We start from the raw sequence: 22,143 nt of genomic DNA, 5'->3' as shown, positions 1-22,143 counted from the left end.
GAATGGAATAAATATTCTTACTACTAAATATTTCAATGGGGAAAAGAAGATTTAAAGCTACTACTAGTTATAAAATGAATATGCCAGAATATGAGAAGCAGAGCCAACATGAGAGCATCACCATTTTTCCAAAATCAAAACATCAAAATGGCAGATACAAAAATGAACTGCATTTGTTTTTGCTACTGTATCACTCTTATGCTGTATACAGAAATAACTTTAATCTAGACTTTCTCTGAACTTCCCAGCTTTTGGTATAAAGGGTCCAATGGATAAACTATAATTCCCAATTTGGATTTAAATATCATAAACGCAGATATGGAACTGATGTGCACACAGGCCATTCAATCAAATGTAGTGCCCATTTAAAAAATCTTTCTGTTCATAAATGTAAGCTGAATTGCAGAAGATATTTAAAATGTTTGTATTTATTAAGGTAAGAAGTAGTTATATTCAGCTTAAAATGTTAAAAATTTTTCAGACAGAATACTAAAAGCAAATTAGTCTCTGGAGAAAGGTTAAATGGAAGCTACTTATTGACAAAGAATGTCAACAGTGTTATTAATTCATTCAACTATTTTAATTCATATTGGAGAGATGAGATTAAATGAATGAGGGAATGATTCTAGCATAAACTCCCTCTACTAGATTAACTAGGGTGTTTCTTGCCAAATTTTGCAAAACAAAAAGTATCCAAAATCAGTAACTTATTTAAGGCATTATATCTGTACCATCCCACCAGTGCAAAGTTAAAGATAAATTAAGTTCAAAAGAAGTTAAAACATTTTTCAGATGGTCCATTAAATTTCTACATGAAATTAGGCTTTGTTTAAATCTTAAGTCATAGCAAATGGCCCCATGATTTGAAATGGTCCCAAATGGTTTTCTGAGCATTTTAAGGACTCATCTAGGTATTTACAGAGTGGTCTTATATTTCTTTTTTTTTTTTTTTGTCTTTTGTCTTTTTTCCGTGTCTGGCAACGGATCGCAACCCTCAGTGTTGCCCCCGTACCGGACCGGGGACCGGCAATGGGATCGCAACCCTCGGTGTTGCTCCCACGCCTCGCTCAGCCAGTGAGCGGGAGCCAGTCTGTATGTGGGATCCGAACCCTCGGACGGGAGCGCCGCCGCGCTTCCCAAGCGGCGCACTATCCAGTGCGCCACCGGGCCGGCCCGAGTGGTCTTATATTTCAAGACACCATTTCAACCAATAGGAACAACATTTTCAAAGCAACCTTTTCATGCGCTCAAAATTCTAAAAATGATCAAAACTCTGTCATGGTGGGTATTTTTCCTGGTTTGAGAGAGCCTTAGGTGATTCTTTCATTAACAGAAGGCTCGTTTTATCACTTAATATCTGAGCCTATCTGAAAAAGAGTAAGTTCTTCCACATGGGCCCACCAACTTATGCTATCTGATGACAGAGAAAGGATGTGGCAAAGTTACCCAAGTATACAGACGTAACCTGAAAACAAAGGCCAAGTGTGCAGTGTGAATTAAAGAGCCACAGAATCATTTGTATATCCTATAGAATCAAATATTACATGTGCAATGAACCATACTAAAAGCTTGCCTATTCTGGGTAAGGCATAAAAATGCTCTCATGTAAGCTCCGTAGTAGCTCTGTGAGAAGGTACTTTCTTTTTCTTCTTTCATGAGGAAACTGTAGATCAGAAGTGTAGTGTTGTCTCAGATTAGTAGAATTAGTGTTAGGGTCACTACATACTACATCTGGTATGACTACAAAATACCTGCAAAGTAAAGACTGACTTTAATTGTATGTGATGTAGCAACATTAATGTATAGCTTCCTAAGACATGACCTAATTTTGTAATACAGAACTTAAAGTCCCAGAGAGATGCAGACTGCCCAAGAAGAAACCATGCTTGGCTGAAATGGCGTGGTCTAACATCTCTATAGTTCGTTAGATAGCCCAAGAGAAATCACTTGATATTGCACACCAGCATAGATATACCATATAACCAAAATGTTACCAATCAGATGTTATTATGTGTAAAGAACAACATCCTCAACATATACATTTTCAGGAAGATCTCACAGACGATAATGATGGAGGTAAGGATCTTCAATAATCCACCCTCCATAAAAGCAACAAGAACTCTGGCAAAAATTGTCAAAAATCAACTTTTTCAGAACTCTGGAAATTAACTACAGGCTTGCAGTAACCTGAGGGGTGTTTATTCAAGATTTATTGCTGAATCTTGTAAGAACAGAGAGCCTTATAGCATTTTACCCTGCTGTAATCCCACCTACTCCACCCCACACCCCTTGCCAGCCATGGAGTATCCCTATAAACTAACAGTCCCTCAAGCAGGGGAGGTTGAAAACCAACAGCCTAGCAGCCTCTAGAAGGCACATGGGTTTGGAGTTCTCCCAAAGCCCCATCACCAAAGAACTGTCACTAGTGACTTATCTGGCAGCTTGCACTTAGTCTACATTAACAGCCTCTTACCTACAGGACATTTGTCATAATTAATCAGTGGCAACTGTTTAACAAGGGGCTGCCTAAGGCAGCGTTACCTATTGGGGCTAACAAGAGGTTGACCAAAAAACTTAAAACAAAAAAAGGGGGAATGAGAAGTCCACAAGGGGCTTTGAAAAGCTTCTATATATTCCTGGGAATCTAGAAAATTATTTCCTGGGAATCCACAAAAGACCTGAGAAGGCCCTAAGCTCTCACTGTTAGCTTACTTGGAGCCCTGTACAAGGAGAAATCTTATGTATGAGGACATAATACATACAGAAAATAAAGTGGCAGACAAATCCTACCTTATCAGTAATCACATTAAATGTAAGTGGACTAAACAGATCAAATGGCAGAGATTGGGAGAATGGATTAAAAAACCATGATCTAACTGTATATTGTCTACAAGAGACACACACTTTAGATTTAACGACACAGATAGGTTTAAAGTAAAAGGATAGAAAATGAAGTACTATGCAAGTAGTACCCAAAAAGGAGCTGAACTGGCTACATTACAATCACACAAAATAGACTTAAAAAAAAAATATGGAAAGCTTCACAAAGGTGCATGTTATCTTTGGGCAGGGGCCTTGTTAATCTTCTCTATCATCCCAATTTTAGTATATGTGCTGCTGAAGCGAGCACCAAAATAGTCTATAAGACAACAATTGTTACTAGAGAGAAAGAAGGATATCTTTTAATGATAAAAGGGTAAATCAGTAAGACATAAAATGTATAAACATATACGCATCTAACAACACACATTTTCAACCTTTCTATACTAACATTTTGTTATGATCTTGTCTCCTATTTAATTTCATATGCAGTGAGGTTAAATTTATAAAACCAACATTGCCAGGAACTACTAAGGCAATGGTCAATAAGACACCTTTTATACCAATTAAATTTAAAATCAATAATGGCATTTTTAAGAACAAAATTCCTTGTTTGACTTTAAGAGACAACACATATCCCCCTCACCCCAAATCCCCTCCAAAAAGCAAACCTCTGTCTTTTTCTTCTTCACTTTCAAAACTTTCTCTTCCATCATGTAGTGGACTAGATGGGGAACTGTAACTCTCTGAAGATGTTTCTCCACATGTGTCATGTCCAGATCCAATGTCCAAATTCACATCTAAAAATAACAACTCTATTTTTTAAAAAATCATTTTAAGTAGTTAATTTCTAAATTGAACCATTAGCAGGCTGGCCAGTTAGTTCAGTTAGTAGAGTGTGGTGTTATAACACCAAGGTCAAGGGTTCTGATCCTCATACTGGCCTTCCACCAAAAAACAACACAACAAATTGAACCATTAGAAATTAGTCATAGCTACAGATATTTTTTTTCAGTGTTCCTACAACCACCTAAAAAGCTTGTCCTTGACCTAAATAAAAATTCATATTAAATCACAATTTTAACTGTAAATAATTGATAAATACATTCCTAAAAGGCATAGAAGAACAAGTTGATCTTACTCAAAAAAAAATCAGAGTTAAGGTTCTTTTTTTTTTGTCTTTTTCGTGACCGGTAAGGGGATCGCAACCCTTGGTGTGGTGTCGCCCGCACTGCACTCAACCAGCGAGCGCACCGGCCATTCCTATATAGGATCCGAACCCGCGGCGGGAGCGTCGCTGCGCCCCCAAGTGCGCCACGGGGCCGGCCCAGAGTTAAGATTCCTTATAAAGTCTGTCCAATAATATTACTTTGAGCCATTTCTAAGTCTAGATTTTTTTTTTTCCTTTTTGTCTTTTTTCGTGTCCGGCAACGGATCGCAACCCTCAGTGTCGCGCCCGGACTGGACCGGGACTGGCAACGGGATCGCAACCCTCGGTGTTGCGCCCGCACCTCGCTCAGCCAGTGAGCGGGAACCGGTCTGTATGTGGGATCCGAACCCTCGGGCGGGAGCGCCGCCGTGCTTCCCAAGCGGCGCACTGTAGCAGTGCACCACCGGGCCGGCCCTAAGTCTAGATTTTTTAACTCTTTAGAGTGTGCTGGAAAATTCTTTTTTTTTTTTTTTTTTTTTTTTTTTGTCTTTTGTCTTTTTCCGTGTCCGGCAACGGATCGCAACCCTCAGTGTTGCCCCCGTACCGGACCGGGGACCGGCAACGGGATTGCAACCCTCGGTGTTGCTCCCGTGCCTCGCTCAGCCAGTGAGCGGGAACCGGTCTGTATGTGGGATCCGAACCCTCGGGCGGGAGCGCCGCCGTGCTTCCCAAGCGGCGCACTTATCCAGTGCGCCACCGGGCCAGCCCGAAAATTCATTTTTTTAAAGGAACTCAAGAACAGAACAAACTGCCAAAATGCCTATTCAGCTAAAATTACTAGGCCTGAGTATTAAAAAAAATAAGATGTTTCTCATCTAGTAGACCGAGTAGCCATGTAAGTTACACCCAAAGACCAAGACTATGCTGAGGTGGTGTTGGGGTGGGGTACAGTATCTGTTTTGAGCACATAGAGATTATTGGTGTATCTACTACTGGACATTTCTACACTGGCCCAGACTTAGGGAACTGTCCTATTCATTTTTGTAAACCCAGTAGCTAGCATAGCTTCTGCCTTACAGCAAGCATTCAATACATGTTTAGAGTATAAATCCAAATATAAGGGATTCCAAGATTCTTGAGAACTATGGATGAGTGAACCATTTTCTTTAAATGTAATGATTATTAATCATTTAGGCAAAACATGATTTTGAGTAATGACCAATTTAGTTGACTAACCTGTGTCTTGAAAAGATAAATTTATGACAGTGTTAAGAATGTTAAAGATGAACTAGCCTAGCCCAGCCACTCAAATGATGGATGAATACTGAAGAAAAATAAAGAAAGAATGCAGATATTGCTAATTCCTTTTGGGTAATAAATTAAATGCCAAACTGCCAAGGGAAAACTGCACAAAATCTTATGAAGCTATAAGGAAAGTGTCAGAGAGTTACATGGGCAAGTAATAATTTTACAGATAAGTAATCTGGAGTACACTTATCCACAATAATAGACTCTGAATTACCAGTCACGACAACTAAAGAAAGGGATGCAAGTCAACACCAATGGCTGTTTGAAGACAACCTAATGTACCACAGTGGCCAAACAACCTGGCATTAAATTGGACCAATGAAGATGAAACCTACAAAACTGTAGCACATACAGAAATTCTGTATATAAATATTTCAACCAGCATATAACAAAATGAGCAATCTAAAGATTAGGAGAATAAAAGATTCAATAAGATATTCTCAAACCAGAAATGATGGACTAAGAGGGAATCACTAAAGTAGTGTTCACTAAATCTCAGACAGTGAAACTATAATGGAGTCCTTGAAACTTCAAAGAGCAAGTTTTAGAATACGTTAAAAAAAAGAAAAAGGAGCTATTTCTCCAAATGGCAAAATTTATGAAACTATTTGTTTATATTGTACTAGCTACTGAATATTCTAATCACCAAATTGCTATATACTAAATTGCAGTTTCCAAAGAACTAAATACATAAATTTTAAATCTATACTAAACATAATCTCTTTTTTGATGATTGAGAAGGTGTTTCAAAATTGTGCAGAGTCTTGGGAACTTTTATGATCAGAAACCATGTAATCCTCTAGAGATTCAGCAAGTGAGGATAAAACAATTATGCCAAAGGATACTCCACAAATGGCTCTTTTTAAAAAATGTTTTATCATGTCTCAAATGATAAAAGGTCATTGGTAATTATGACCAACAGAAGTTTGTTACGGAATTAAGAACCATTTGGATTAATCACAGGTGACAGAACCACATCCATCATCTGGGTTACTAAAGGAAGCTGGAGACCTTTAGATCATTCAAAATCTTTTAAGAGAAATTGAGAGGTCAATCACCTCATTTCCCCACAATTTTTTTGGTGTCACAATCAGCAACAGATGAGTGGGGTGGAAGAAAAAAATGGGGTGATAAATAGAGTTCTTCATGATCTATAAAAGGTGCTGCACAGACTCAAGAGAGACACAAAACTTGGGTTTTAAAAGAAAACACACTGCAAAGAATATAAACAACTAACGGCACCGACTGCTTCTTGGGAGGAGACAACATGGAAGAAGGCAGTAAGGTGTCTTTACCTTGTTCCCTTTTGTACTTTTGGAATTTTGAGCTATGTGAATGTATTATTACTCAAAAATACAAGTTAAATTTAAAATCAGCAGTAAATTCCAGAAAATAAAAAGAATACATAAGCTAGAATGTATTACTTAAAGATCTGAACAACCTACTAATCAAAAGAACCCAGTATTTCCAGCTTCAATATAGTACCTATATTTTATGATATGAGCTATTGTTCCATAAGAAAACTTTAAATATATCTTGAGTTTACTGAATGCTTAAAGGCAATTTCTTTCTCGGTACCTTAATATTTCAAAGGAAAATTAATAAAAAAACAAAAACAAAAACCCTTTTAAGTTGGAGTTGGCATACATCTGAGCTACATTTGACATCAGTAAGCTATACAAAATATATTTTATTCACAGTCATACTCCGTAAGTATAAGTATATATGAATTAGTGACATTTACAGAGGACAAAACAGAATAAGGTTTAGTTTAATCAAAAATCCGGAGACTTACATAACACTTGCATATTAAGAGATAAAGGGGGAAAAAAGAACTTGAGCTTGGGATGTTGTTGCAAAGTCTGTAATAACCTATACAATGTATGTTTTCTTCTAACTTATTTGAACAGGGAAAAGGAACTACATTAGCGAACACCTAGGTAATCGGTACTAGCTGAATGCTTTTTATATGTTACTACATTTCATTCTTATGGTGAGGTAGGCATTATTCTAGTTTTAAAAATGAGAAAACAAAGGCTTCAGAGAAGCCACACATTTAAGAAACTGGAAGAGCACAAGATTCAAACCCACAGCTGTCTCTGATCAAAGTCCACGTGCTTTTCCTCTGGAAATATGAGCTAAAAAGGAAAGAACAATCACAAACTCATTTGGTAAGGAGTAGCTCCCAAATAATGTTAGATGGAAACAGAGTGATCTTTTATGCAAAGTGGTATATGCTTGACAGAAATTTCATCAGCAGAATGACCCAATTTCGAATGTACCTTAGAAAACAAATCAGGTAGGGCCGGCCCGGTGGCGCACTGCTACAGTGCGCCGCTTGGGAGTGTGGCGGCGCTCCCGCCGAGGGTTCGGATCCCACATACAGACCGGTTCCCGCTCACTGGCTGAGTGAGGGGCGGGCACAGCACCGAAGGTTGCGATCCCGTTGCCGGTCCGGTACGGGCGCGACACTGAGGGTTGCGATCCGTTGCCAGACACGAAAAAAGACAAAAAGGAAAGAAAAAAAAAAAAAAAAAAAGAAAACAAATCAGGTAGCAGTACAGAAAATGAACTAGAAGGGGACAGAACAGAGACAGGGAGACCTGTCAGAAACTATTTCCAGTCATCTACCGACAGAGACCTCTCATCTTCCTCATTTAGCTGCCATCACCATAGGCAACCTCAGAGATAGTAAAGTGTTACAACACACTCCTGGAATTAGATCCTTTTATACATAAGATGAGTTTTTTCCCATGTCATTTTCCCCCAGTTCAGTTGATTCAATGAGTGGCTAGATGATTTTAGATCCAAAAGGTAACCATTTTTCTTTCATCGCTATTCAGTCTCTCTATACAAACATCTAGCTTAAAAACATTCTCCATTTAAGAAATACGAGTATATGGGCCGGCCCGGTGGCGCACTCGGTAGAGTGTGGCGCTTGGGAGCGTGGCGGCACTCCTGCCGAGGGTTCGGATCCCATATAGAGACCGGTCCGCTCACTGGTTGAGCGCGGTGCGGGCGCGACACCGAGGGTTGCGATCCCGTTACCGGTCACGAAACAAGACAAAAAAGGAAAAAAACAAAGAAATACGAGTATATTCTGGTTATTTATATTGCATCACAACTGAATGTGCTAACATTAGAATAAAATTTAAATTAAAAATCCTTGTTTGTTGAACAGTCAACAAATGTGTCAGGTGCACACATAGACAAAACATCCTCCAGAGGTCTTTGTTCTTTATCTTTACTCTTAATAGTAAAGGTAAACAAAACACAGAAAAGTAATCAATGAAGCAGCAAACGGAGCATTTCTCAGTCAAATAGATCCTGAACTTAAAAATAAATGTTGGCCTGACCTTAAAATCATGGTGGGTAAATGGAAATCATATAAATCTAGTATATCTAATTTAGATATAAATCTAGTATACCAAATGGAAGCCATATAAATCTAGTATAACTAATATTAAAAAAAAAATCAGAATTCCCTTAAAGTTCCATAAAACTCGATAAAGGACAGTTATTAAATCATGAAAAAAAGTCAACAATATTCTAAAAAACTACTTTACATAAGAACATGTCCAGACTATCAAAAGTCAGCTATGTAGCTACAGAAAAGATCCTCCATGACCTCTGGGGTAGGAACTGTAAGAAGGAAACAAGCTGGGAGACTGCTGCCACCGTAATAAGGGAAAGGCTGGTAAGGACAATAGAGGCAGAGGAAATGTTCACCTCCGTGGCTGATTTATATTCCCCAAATTAACTCCATTAATTTCAGGACTGTTTAATTTGGAAATTGCTGTCCACACAAATGCAAGGTAAATTATGAAGTAGAATTTGACATGCAGCAATAGCTACTAATATAAGTATTATGCTGACTATATTTAAGTGATCGGTATTTGCACGAAAAACTTTCTTACCTTTCACAGTACCATCATGGGCATGCTGAGGAGTGGAGAGTCTAATACCATTTATTCTACTATTCAACCTGTTGTCAGTTTTCTTAATTTTCTCCCTAAACCAAATGTACACATTACCACATTTTTAATAAGGATCTCTATCAAACACAGTAAGCACAGTATTACTAAAATTCCCCTCAAGACTCTTCTATAATTAAAAAAAGGTTTTAGTAAGGAATAATCTAAATACAAATAATATACACCCATTAGCATACAGTTGAAAGTTTTGCCCTCCAAACTGAATACAGGTATAGTATTTGACAATAACTTTATTTTTATCACCTGTATATGTTATTTTGAACTAAAAAAATAAAGCCCAAAATTTAAAATATAAAAAACACTAAGGGAAAAAAAATACTATATTATATAAGTTAAACATGCCCACAATCAAATGTTACATGCTGTCTTTTCTTACTTATCTCCTTTGCTGGAAATATTAAATTGAACCTACTTTTCTATTTGTGGCTTTCCTTTCTTCTTATTTACTGAAGATAAGCTTCGTTTTTCAGCAGAATGCTAAGCAGAAATAAAAAGACAAATCAAACTACAGCCAAACCACACTGATGTAGGTATTTTATTCTATCAAACATTAAAGTGACATATTCCCACTTGTATATTATAACACATACTCATTTTCATCTGTTTTGAAGTCATCTACCTGAACCACTAAAATTCACATATTCTATGACAAATACTCCATATTAATCATGAGAAAAACATATTTTCTATTTTTCTGTTAAGATGAACTTTGCTGTGGATTGAATGCCCCCACCAAAGCTCATTGAAACAATCTCCACTGTGACAGTGTTAAGAGGGTGGAAAATTCTATTAAGGTAACTGAAAAATGGGACCTTTGAGATAATCAGATTGTGAGCACCATGCCTTAGATGATGGATTAATCCACTGATGGTTTAATGGTGGTCATGGGTGTCATTCTGATGGCTTTACAACGATACAGAGTGAGAAGCTCAGCTCTCTTGCTCAGCCATTGCACCATGTGATATCTTGCATCACTACAGAGTCACCACCAGGAAAAGGACCTCACTAGATGTGTTCCCTGGACTTCAGACTTCCCAGACACTGAAACTATAATAAATAAATTCTATTTCTTTATAAATTACCTAGTTTCAGGTATGCTGCTATAAGCAACAGAAACAGACTAATACAGACCTACATTCCTTTTCCTGACTAGAAAATAAAACACAATCAAGTGACTGGGATTTGCTATAGGTTTACTAATATTCTTTTAAAGTTCAGTTTGATAAAACTGACAACACACAATTTTGTCAACTCTGAGAGGCTGGCAATGGCATTGAGTAGAGGGAAGAAAGTATAATCAGATGGCCTTTGAAAATAGGCCATTAATTATGAGACAGCCTACAATTTCTCAGAATATGCTTCAGTTCTTTAGTCCATAAAAACACACTCCAGGAAGAGTTAACATTTGGATCTGAGTGTTAGCCGTAGATAAAATTAGGTTAACAAATCAATTCTCCAGGCAGAAGGTTTGTTCCATATTTGTAACATATATATTCCCCCCCATATCTGTGGTACCATATACGCTAAATATACTTGAGAGCATTCTGCTTTCTGATCACACCTAATTTCTAAGAAAGCAAATATTCCTTAATTACATTCAGGAGTGCTAGTAAATCAGTTCAAATAGTCATGAAGAAAGGTCAGTTTGAAAATTTATATCACCAATAGCAAGATAGTAATTGAAATGTGATTAATTCTCTCAAGACCAAAAAAAAATTTGGCATAACAATTTAATGTACCTTAGTTACAATAAACATTTTAGGTGTCATAGTAAAGTGTACTAATTTTACATGAGCAATAAAAGTAACCTCAATATACCTTTTCAGGTTTCAGAAGAGCTTAGATCACATATACCAGTTAAGAATAAAATCGAACACTTAAACATTCTTTCATTTCTTCTTACCTGCTATGCTACCTGACTGAATGCTTATAGAACTCAATGTTTTTTATTGAATAGCATGCTTTAACTATATGGCACTAAAACAAAACCCCCGTATACCTGGTCAGCTAAGGTCACACAGTGCTCTGGGTGCTGAAAGGCGGTGCAGCTCTGCTTCCTCCAATCCACAACTCCGTTCTGTTCCGAATATTGCATGGTAAGCCCATCCAGTGGGGAACAACTTGTACCAACAGTGCTATCAAAAGAAAATTTATGAAAGTATGAAAATGTGTCCTCAATAATCTAACCTGATATATCATTTCAATGAAGAAGCTACAGTAACCCTTTCTTTGATATATTGATTTTGTTTTTTTAAAATAGAATGCCAAGTGACAGGACTAAGGAAAAAAATTATACTATGAGAAATAAACAGCTGTAAGTTTTATAATTAATACCTGTCTCTAAAAAAAACTAATAACAAATGTACATTCTGCCTTTAGACTCTGTACTGTGGTGGTCGGCCTACACCATTTACAGTTGGGAACAGAGAGGCTTACTGCTCTGGATTGATTTGTGTCCCCCTTAGTCCATATATTAGAAGATTAATTCCCGCTGTAACTGCTGAGGACAGGAAATCCTATTATGGTAACTGAAAGGTGGACCTTGAAGAGGTGATTAAACTGATGGTTTAGTGGTGGTTGTCGGCATGGTTCTGAGGGCTTTAAAAGAAGAGCACATGAGAGTCTCTCTCTCTCTGCTCCACCATTTTCTGCCATGTGAGACCCCTGCATTACTATAAAGCCACCAAAGACGACCCTCACCAGATGTGTTCCCTGGACTTTGGACTTCCAAGCCTCCAAAACTGTAAGCAATGAATTTCATTTTCGTATAAATTACCCAGTTCCAGATATTTTGTTATAAGCAACAGAAACAGACTAATATACTTACATAACACCGTGTCTTGAGAGAACTGCTGTACTAAGCACTGTGTATAACTAGGTATATGAAGGGACAGAATAATGTGACTGAAAACCAAAAGAAACAGACAACAGAACATGCCCAAGGGAATCCAGATAATGAAGTTATTGGACATGGATTTTCATATAACAGCGCTTTAATATGGTCAATGAATACAATAAATTGAGAATTTTGGATGAGTTCTGAAAAATATTAAAAAGAACCAAATTTAAATTCTAGAAGTAAAAAATAAACTGATATCAAGAACTCAATGGATGGGAAATAAATGAAGAAAATCAGTGAAGAAGAAATTTGCTCGGAAGAAAACAGACTGAAGCACTGAGGGGGAAAAAGATGGAAAGCAAAAAATGTTTAAAAGACACGTGGCACATGGCAAGAAATCTAATATGCAGAGACTCGGAGTCTTAGAAGAGGGAGCAAGAGAATAGTGCAGAAACGGTATTTGAAGAGAGATTCAAGAAACAGAATTTATGCAAAGAAAGCTACAAGACACATCTCATGAAAACTGCTGAACCCATACAATGAGAAAAACTTAAAAGCAATGAGAGGAAAAAGCACATCACCTTCAAAAGAGCAACAATAAGATTGCAACAATGGATGCCAGATATCTTAAGTTTGAGTTTTCCTCAAAAGTAGGAGTCCGGAATGATGTAGTTTATTTAGGAGGTGATCCCAGAAAGCAAGAGAGTGGGGAGTGTGAAACAGCAAAGGACTCCAATGAAGGGTCCATTATTGAGGTTGGCACTATAAGCAACAGGGGCTCGAAGCTGCTGGGACCTCTAAGAGTTATCTACCTAAAGATAGGAAGCTGACTCCCACAGAATCAGCAAAGGCCCTGAGGCAGAATGTGGAAAGTCTTGTGGTACATGCTTGAGGGAGACAGTACTAATGTGATGTGAGTCAGAAATCACATAAATGATTTTAAGTGATCTGAACAAGAAAGCAGAGGTGGGCTGAGAGGATATGATGAAAGGTGCAAAACCAGAAGACAATGAAACTATAGTTTCAAAGAGCTAACAGAAAATAATTGCCAACCTAGAATCCCATATTCAGCAGAAAGGTCTTTCAAAAATGAAGGCCAAAAAACCACTTTTTTTCCAGATGAAAACTAAGTGCATTCGTCACTGGCAGAAGTGACTACAGGAAATATTCAAGTGTTCTTCATCAGAAGGAAAATGATTGCAGGTGGATGCTTAGACACAGGACAGAATGAAGAGCAAGGGAATGGTTAAATCTAAATGAGATTTCATGGGGTTTAAAATTATATATAGAATTAAAATGCATGACAGCTATGACTTATAAATCAGGAGATAATTGAGGTTACAGTGATCTACGGTTCTCAAAATTGTTTGGGAAATGGTACAAGCACAAAGTAATATTAGACTCTAATAATGTAATCTCTAGGATAACCCATAGAAGAACAGAAAAACAATGTATAACTATCAAGGCTAACAGAAGAGAAAAGCAGAACAAAACACAACCCAAAAGAATGTAATAAAGGAGAGAAAAGGAAACAGAAAAGGTGGGACAAATAAAATGCAAATAGCAAAACGGCAGAATTATAATCAAGTATATCAGTAATTTAAATGTTATACCAATTTAAAAATGCAGAAAGGCATTTATGTTTTAAAAATTAAACACCTACTTCACAACGGGACTTTTTCCAGTATGTTTCTTGTGGATTATGGTGTGCTGTACCACATCTAGAGTAGATGAAAAAGTAATTAAGTTATCACACTAAATGCTGCAGCAAAAATCCAAAAGGATACTACTAATTTATGCAATCATAACAGCAGTGACAGACTGTGTAGAACATTTCTAGGCATTTCTCACAGAAAATATCTTAAAGCAGCAATTTTTCAAAGATATAATAAGCTACTGAATTACCTTAAATATCCTCTCAAATGTGTTCTACCTAATAGCAAATCAATCTTGTCCAAAACTATGAAAGCCTAAAAAAGAGCATACCTACTGCAAAACTACAACATTCACTTTCAAGTAGAACTTTTTTTACCATTAAAAAAAGAAGTGTTTCAACTATTCAAAAAACATCTACATATTAATATAACACACGCCCACATCCCAGACTTCTGTTTGCCTTTTTTTTTTTTTAAAAGAAAAAAAAAAATCACATATGACTAAAAGTCCTCCTCCTCCCGTTCACCTCCCTCCATAGAGGTTAACTAGTACCTACTGTGTTGAACCTTTCTAGTGCAAGTTTTTCTTTTAACTACCCGTGTGTATGTATGCTCATGAACACATATGGTGGTACTGCATGTCTGAATATACTATAAATATCTTATTTTAACTGCCACCTAGCATAAATATACCATGATTTATTTGTAATTTTATTAATATCTGAAGCCGCCAGGCAATTTCCTAATATTTGTTCTTATAAACAATGCTGCTGCTGCTGTGCATTCCCATCCATGTCCCCTTGAGCACATGTGTAACAATTTTCATAGACACAGAATTGCTGGACAGCAGCGTTAAATTATTTCCGACTTCAATACATAGTGCCAAATTTCTGTCCAAAATAGTGTGCCAATTTATATCCCCATCACCAGTGCATGAGTTCTCACTACTTCATATACTTGATAATGGCAGACACGAAAACGGTTCGCCAACCTGATAACTATGAAATGATATCACTGTTTTCATCTGTATTTTTTTTTTATTACAAGTGAGGCTGCACACTGTCTAATGGCTGTTCAAGTCTCTTCTTCTATGTATTACCTATTTGTGTCTTTTTCCCATATTTTTGTTGGGCTGACTTTCTGAATGATTTTTTTTTTTTTTTTTTTTTAAAGGAGGATCCTTCTATAGTTGGATAGAATTGGCTTTTATCTGTAAATATCCTGCAAACATCATTTCCTAGTCTGTAGATTATCTTCCAACTGTGTGGTTTCCTTTATCATATGTAAACTCTAATTTAGTAAAATCTCTACTACGGTCGTGCTCTGCCTTGTTCAAGAAAGGCTTCTCAGATTATAAAGTTCACATTTTACATAAGTTGTTACTCGCTTGAAATTTCTGTGCATGATGTAAAGAGGACTCTAACTATATATATATATTTTCACATGTCAAGTTAATTGTGCCAACACCATTTGCTCAATAGTCTATTCTTTCACCACTTATTCGTAATGCCACCTCTGTCACATTCCAATTCCCATCTGTTTCTCAGCTCCTTAATCTGTTCTGTCCCTGTGCCAACATCAGGCAGAATGACTTATTCCAGTGAAACCACATTTACCTTCTTCTTGACTTGAAGCTTCTGAACTATCTTCTTTTAAGTGTTCTAATATCTTAGAAGTCTTCAGAGAGGATTGTAAATTATCTGCAGGAAGTATTCATTTAATATTTTAGGAATGTTAAGTATTCATTTAACATTTTAGGAATGTATTTGTTAACATTGTAGGAGAATTATAATGGAGATTAAAAAATATATAATGATTATTACCTCTCCCCCAAGGAAGATGAGAGTGGAGGGTTAGTGGTGAAGAGAACATTTCTACTAGTTAGGACCTTTAAGAAAGCAAGATGACATAGCACAAAACACTAGACTGTAAGTGGGGCCCTGAATCAGGGAGCCAGCTGTTCCCTAAGAGCCATGCGAACTGGGCACATTGTTTCACATCTGTCAGCCCCAGCATGCTTGGGTGCAAAACGAGACAATGGACTAGATGGGTGCTTCACAAACATCTGTGGTATAGTAAGAATTTTGTTTTTATTTTTCTAAACCTACACTTTGTTGTGGATGTTCCTTTTTAAAATAATAATGTTGAGGCAACAAACTGCTACAAAAGTCTCTCAGTGTCTACTCAATTTCTGTTCTTCTACAAGTATTACAGACCAGTGACAAGCAATTTGTGGACTAGCACTGACCCCAGAGAACACATTTCGACAGCAATGGATTACTTCCCCATTAAAATATAGACCCGCAGGATTCCAGAGTTCCACTCCACATCTTAAGTCATTTAGAAGTTTAACACTGTTTTCTCAGTGTTAGCTGTTGGGTTATATAGTGCCGCTTTCTCTGTGCCAAGGGAAAAAAAAAGAACTATCAATTTTTCAAAAACTGTATGTGCAGGCCGGCCCGTGGCTCACTCGGCAGAGTGCGGTGCTGATAACACCAAGGCCGCGGGTTCGGATCCTATATAGGGATGGCTGGTTTGCTCACTGGCTGAGCGTGGTGCTGACAACACCAAGCCAGGGGTTGAGATCCCCTTACCGGTCATCTTTAAAAAAAAAAAAAAAAAAAAAAAACTGTATGTGCAAACAAACCTTGATGATGTGTTCGTTGGTGAGACAACTCAGACATGCATGAATGTTATGGTAAGTTTCCCACAATCCCAAATTGTTTTTTTCCATAAGTACTTTAATTTTATAACCTTAAAACAAAATCTATCAACCTGTTTAGCACTGCTCATGCAATGTAAATATAGCCAGCCCTACAGATGAGTTTTCCACTATTTACATCTGTAGTACTCCTCAGTAGAGTGAATTTTCCTGGGCAGCCTGTTAATCTGAATTAAAAATTTAACTTTGTGCTTTGATGCCTTTATAGAATTGAACAGATGCTATTGATAATACTCATTAAAAAGTACTTACCTTGGCTCAGGGAGAAAGCACTAATCGCTAAACCTACACAGTGCTAGAATAATCAGAATCTTCTTTAACAAAAGCCATTGCCACTACTCAGACACAAATTTAACCATGGAGTTGTGCATTTTATCTTAGTCAACTAGTTATAAAGAGTCATATTTTAAATTTTAATTGCTAATTATGTTTAACATATTTAAGGCATTTAAGGCAAATATATATACATATACATACACAGACACAAAGAGAAACTTTAAAAGTTAACCTATATGATATAGCGTCCAATCATATTATTTTTTTCACCTCTTTTTCTCCCATCTCAAATTGAGGAAATGTGAATTTTATTTCCTTTAAGTATAGGAAAATATGACTGTCGAAAGCAGGAGGACAGATTTAAAAAGAAAAATGTTCCCTGTGGTAATGGCCGTGCTTAAAGTTAGCAGAAATTCTACTAAACACACATCAATGCTACTGGAAAAATATTTGTTGAAAAAGAAGGTTGAGGTAGATGTGTATAAAACTGAACACAAGGCAGACTATGATGAATGCTGAAACACAAGGGCAAAACTGAACATAAGAAAAAATGGAAAGCTTTGTGGAAGAGCTGACACTTCGATGGGGTCTTGAAACAGGTGTGATTTTAATGGGTGGTGACAAAAGGATGGATATTTAAAAGAAAGAGTATACTAGGGCAGGAAATGGCAGGGTGTAGTACAGAGAAATGCTGAGCCTTCGAGCACCTGGAGCACAGAAGATCAGAAAGGAAGCTTAAGGAAGTTCATAGAGGAGCTTGAATTGCATCCCAAACTTTGCAAATTTTTAACAGTGGATTAATCAAATATCCCTGCAATACTCTGAGGATAGGTTAAACTAGGGTGAGAAACTAGAGTCTGAGAAAAGAGTGAGGCTTCACAGATAAATTGTCTATGCATGAAAGAAAGGCCTAATTGAAAACAATGGGATGGAAAGGAAGGGATAAAAAGGAAGACATTTCTTATCTAGCATGGGTTGGTCTTTATGTGACTGAAAACACAGAGGAAAAGTGAGAAGAATATAGCCAATGTTTCCTGCCTGAGCAGCTGAGAAAGTCATTATGAGAACAGGTGACACAGGAATAAGGTAGACTACAGACCATATATCATGCAGCCAGCATATAACCTCTCTCCAGTCTGTAAGCCAGACCTGCCAAGGAACTCGAGAATCGAGCATGTCCCAAGGTCTCAGATATACTTAGACCTTGCTTTGGAATCAATCTGCTTTGCTATATTAGCTTTTATACATTACAAACTTTAAAAAAGAGCAGTGTAAAATTCATTAAAAACTGCACACTTAATCGTATGTAATTACTCCCTAACTTTAACTAAAATGACAAACCCATACAGGATGATATAGTAAAGCAAGAAAACCAAGCAAAGAAAAAAGTCTAATTTCCAGAGGGACAGAGGATGCTTACTGAGACTGTGTAGAGAATCAGATGATATGGACTGAAAAAAACTGTGTACTTTTGGACTCCGTAGAAAAGCTTGTGATGAAGTTGAAAATAGCTGCCTGCATATAAAAAGAAAAGAGATTTGTTAATTTCATGTTATATAAATCCACAACAGTCTGAATTTAGATTATCAAGCAGGCTTAACTGATGGTTTTGGTCCGGTTTGGGAAATTTTTTTTTCCCCTAAAGAAAAGAATATTATTTTCTAATGTATTTCCTATAGGAGGAAGTGAGTAAAACTTAACAAAACTCTTTTGCAAGAATCTACTAAACAGGTTTATTTTTAATTTTATATAAACTAATGGTAAGGTTTTAATTCTGGCAAAAAGTTCATTATTTCAGCCTTTTGCCCAAGTGGTCCACAGTTAGTTACGTAGTTAACATATATTATACAAGTATTACTACAACCTAAGGCATGACTAAGTGATAATCCATGCTGAATGTGTATCATACCATGATTCTAAGTTGTTATCTTTGAAAACTAGTTTTCCTTGTATTTTATTAATGTAATTAAAAGACTCCAACAGGAAGTCTATCTGTAAAAAGGGTGTTGAGTATGCATTAGTCACAGTCTAACGGAATATTTACTCTGGACTTGAATACCAATTCAACTACTTATAAGCTGAATCACCCTAAACAAGGTACTCAGCATTTCAGCTTCAATTTCCTCATGGAGAATACCACCAATTCCTCAAGGTTATGAGACCCAAATAGCACACGGAAACTGTCACCCTACCTACTGCACAGGTGCTCAACATACAAATCCTTCTTTATTACTTTTGAACACTTTTAATGCTCATTTTAAATTTTAACTCAATTACTCCCCAAGGTTTCTGACCTTCATTCAGATTAATTATAAAATCATTAAATGCCATACCAACAGATGACCCTTGTGCACAAAAGTTACCTTGTATATTAGACAGAACTGTTTCTTGTACTCTAATGTGGAGGTAAATGTTCAATAGGAAGACATAGGAGAGAAATGAAGGGATGGGAGAACAAACTGAGATCTGAAATAAGGAGCTAATCTAAATTTCTAGATCTCAACATATTACCTAAGGCAGGGATTAAAACCCAAAGGCAGTGGTGAAACCCACAATCAGTTACATTCACAAACCAACTGTGTCAAAAGTATAGGCACACCTTCAATTCAAGGTCTGAGCCCCAAGGGACAGCCCAGATATGACTCCAAATATCAAGTGCATACCCACGACTGGAACACTGAGCTATATGCATGTAAACCATACATAAAATAAAGGTACAGGACTGAAAACAGTGTACAGACTAAAGTCAAGGCTCATTAATGCATGACCACAAATGGCAATTATACCTACATTAAAAAAATCAGGGGCTTCTGGTCAAGATGGAGGAATAGACGGTCCCCAGCATCACAATGACAGCCAAGCTGGGGCCACTAGAGCTCAGGGGAAGAGGAGGAGAGACCTACAGAGTGCACGAAGGTGGGAGAAGCTACGATGACAGAAAGAAAGAACTGCTCTTATTGTTTAGAGCCCCAGCCACTTCAAGGCTGGAGCTGCTGAGCGCACAGAGCAGGAGCTGGCAAAAGCTGAAGCTGTGCTCTTGGATGGAGTTGCTTCTGGAGGCGGCAGGGGAGAAGAGGGCCATCATGGCCAGCAGGACCACTAACAGGGTTCTCGTGGATCCACATAGGAGAGAAGAGCCACAACAATTAAAAAAAGGAGCCACTCAGAGGCCAGTGGGTCATCGCAAGGGAACAGCACATTGTCCATCCCATGGGATGTGTTTGGAATGTAGGTGATGGGGGAGACAGGTCCAGCGGGGGAACACTGGGGCACAGCATGGACAGCTGATCTGCCCTCCAATCAGCACAGGACCACTCGATGGAGACTGGTCAGGAATACAGAACTGTAGGGGGTGCAGTTTGCTGAAAAGTCTCAGGCCCAGACAGGAGTTTCTACACAACCCAGGTTTACTGGATCTCATGAGACCCAGAAATGGCTATAAAGTCAACCATTAATATCTGAGCTGCATGAAACACCTTCCCCAGGGAATCAGCAGCAAAACAACAATTTAGCTCAACCACAGAGTTCAAGTACTGGTCCCCACAGGAAGTTCCCCCCATTTTAGAAGCATGGGACAGTAAATTTGCTTCAATGCACAGTTTAAGTGGTAGGAACAGCAATAATCCAGCACAGAACTGAAAGAGGAAACAAAGTGCCCACAGACCAGAGACAAAGTTTGATATTAACTAGTAAAGGTGTCACATCACCAAAGAACACTGTCACATCACCAAAGGACTGGAAGTCTCCTGGGCTACTAAACCAGGCAGGGGGGAGGGCTGGGGGCTCCCCCGACACCCACAACCAGCCCAGCGAGGACCACCAAGCCACCACAGGAAGTGCCCTGGGCTCTCCTGAGCCAGGGCAGTGGAGGGCCAAGGGCTTCAGCCATACCCCTGACATATATACGCAGCTCAGCAATGACCGGGCCATCACTGGAAGCCTCTTGGTCTTCCATGCAGGAATGAAGGGTGCGTCACAGGCCTCAACTCTGCCCCTCCTCCTTTCTCCTTCTCCCACCCTATTGCCTTCCTTTTTCCCCTCTCCCCCTCTCCCCAGCTGCTCTGCAACATCATAGACTGCAAAAATATATATATATTAATAAATAAACTCAAAATGGTTGCAATAAAAAAAAAAAAATCAAAGTGACCATAAACCACTTAATAAAGAAAAACAGGATTATATTTTGACATAACAGAAATCATCCAACTCCAAATGTACATTTCAGTGCCCTATTTTCATTTTCCTGATTTATAGCATATCTGGGATTACATTCAGTGTGTCCTGTACCAAACGCTGTCTATTTCACTTATAAACTCATTTACTATTTCTCATTTTCATTTTCTTCTCCCCTCCTTTATAACTGCTACATTTCTTAAGGGACATGAACAAGGATATGCTAATCCAAAATTCACAAAGTGAGAATGAAGTGTCCTAACGTCTTATTAAAGGTGTTGAAACCATAGGCTAGCCATCTGGAAGAAGGTAAGATTCCCTACCATACTCCTTACACCAAAGTAAACTACAAAGGAATCAAAGGTAAAAAAAAAAAAAATAGTAGTAGAAGAAAACATATTTTAAAAATATAATCTTTGAAGAGAAAAGGTCTTTTTAAATGTGATACAAAACCCTGAAACCATAAGAGAAAAGACAGATAAATCTGACCACATAAAAATTTAAAATGTCAGTATGGTCAAGAAATAGTGACAAACAGGGCTCCTTTCTTCAATCTAACAAGTAACTCTCATAAATCAGTAAGACCAACAAAAAAGTGGAAAAGACTGAAAAGGCCCTTCACAGGAAAGTGCAAATGGCCACTCAAATACTGATTGACAGGAAAGAGCCTTTCATGAGCAACTGGCAAAGATGAGAAACTGAGAATGTTTTGTTTGCTGAGCTGGGAGATACAAATACGAGGCTTCTGAGTGTATAAAGTTATGCTACCTCTTTCGAAGTAATTTGGAAATACTGCAGATTAAAAACATATATAACTTTTAACCAAACAATTACAATTCTATAAATTTATCTTATAGATAAACGTATCCAAATGTATTAAGAAACATATCTGGACACTGTAGTTTTCTTTGCAGTATTTAAAAGTACCTAGAAACTAAAATGGCCATAAAATATACTGATTAGTTTAATTATAGTTCAGCTAAAAATGCAAAACTATATATGTGGGTGGGGGGAGGATAATGGAACTATCTGTACTTCCTGCTTAATTTCTCTGTAAAACTAAAACTGCTATAAAAATAAAGAAAGAAAATGGAATATTATGGTTTTTTTTTTTTTTTTTTTCGTGTCCAGCAACAGACCGCAACCCTCAGTGTCGTGCCCGTACCGGACCGGGACCGGCAACGGGATCGCAACCCTCGGTGCTG

The 22,143-nt window shown here is 37.6% G+C and overlaps 1 protein-coding gene across 1 annotated transcript in view; it reads right to left on the bottom strand.

Moving 5' to 3' along the window:
• ZCCHC2 (zinc finger, CCHC domain containing 2) overlaps positions 1–22,143 on the bottom strand; it is a 65,279-nt gene that overhangs the window by 5,027 nt on the left and 38,109 nt on the right. Inside the window, exons 8-14 of the mRNA XM_008591278.1 lie at positions 18,186–18,280; positions 15,384–15,467; positions 13,776–13,833; positions 11,273–11,408; positions 9,686–9,750; positions 9,196–9,290; positions 3,492–3,620 (exon numbers count right to left, since the gene is read on the bottom strand). Of these exons, the coding sequence (XP_008589500.1) occupies positions 3,492–3,620; positions 9,196–9,290; positions 9,686–9,750; positions 11,273–11,408; positions 13,776–13,833; positions 15,384–15,467; positions 18,186–18,280 (662 nt within the window). The remainder of the gene's footprint in view (positions 1–3,491; positions 3,621–9,195; positions 9,291–9,685; positions 9,751–11,272; positions 11,409–13,775; positions 13,834–15,383; positions 15,468–18,185; positions 18,281–22,143) is intronic.

This window comes from Galeopterus variegatus, unplaced genomic scaffold (genome assembly GCF_000696425.1).
Source record: "Galeopterus variegatus unplaced genomic scaffold, G_variegatus-3.0.2 Scaffold146, whole genome shotgun sequence".
Lineage (NCBI taxonomy): Eukaryota > Metazoa > Chordata > Mammalia > Dermoptera > Cynocephalidae > Galeopterus > Galeopterus variegatus.
This window is presented reverse-complemented; position numbering and strand designations above follow the sequence as displayed.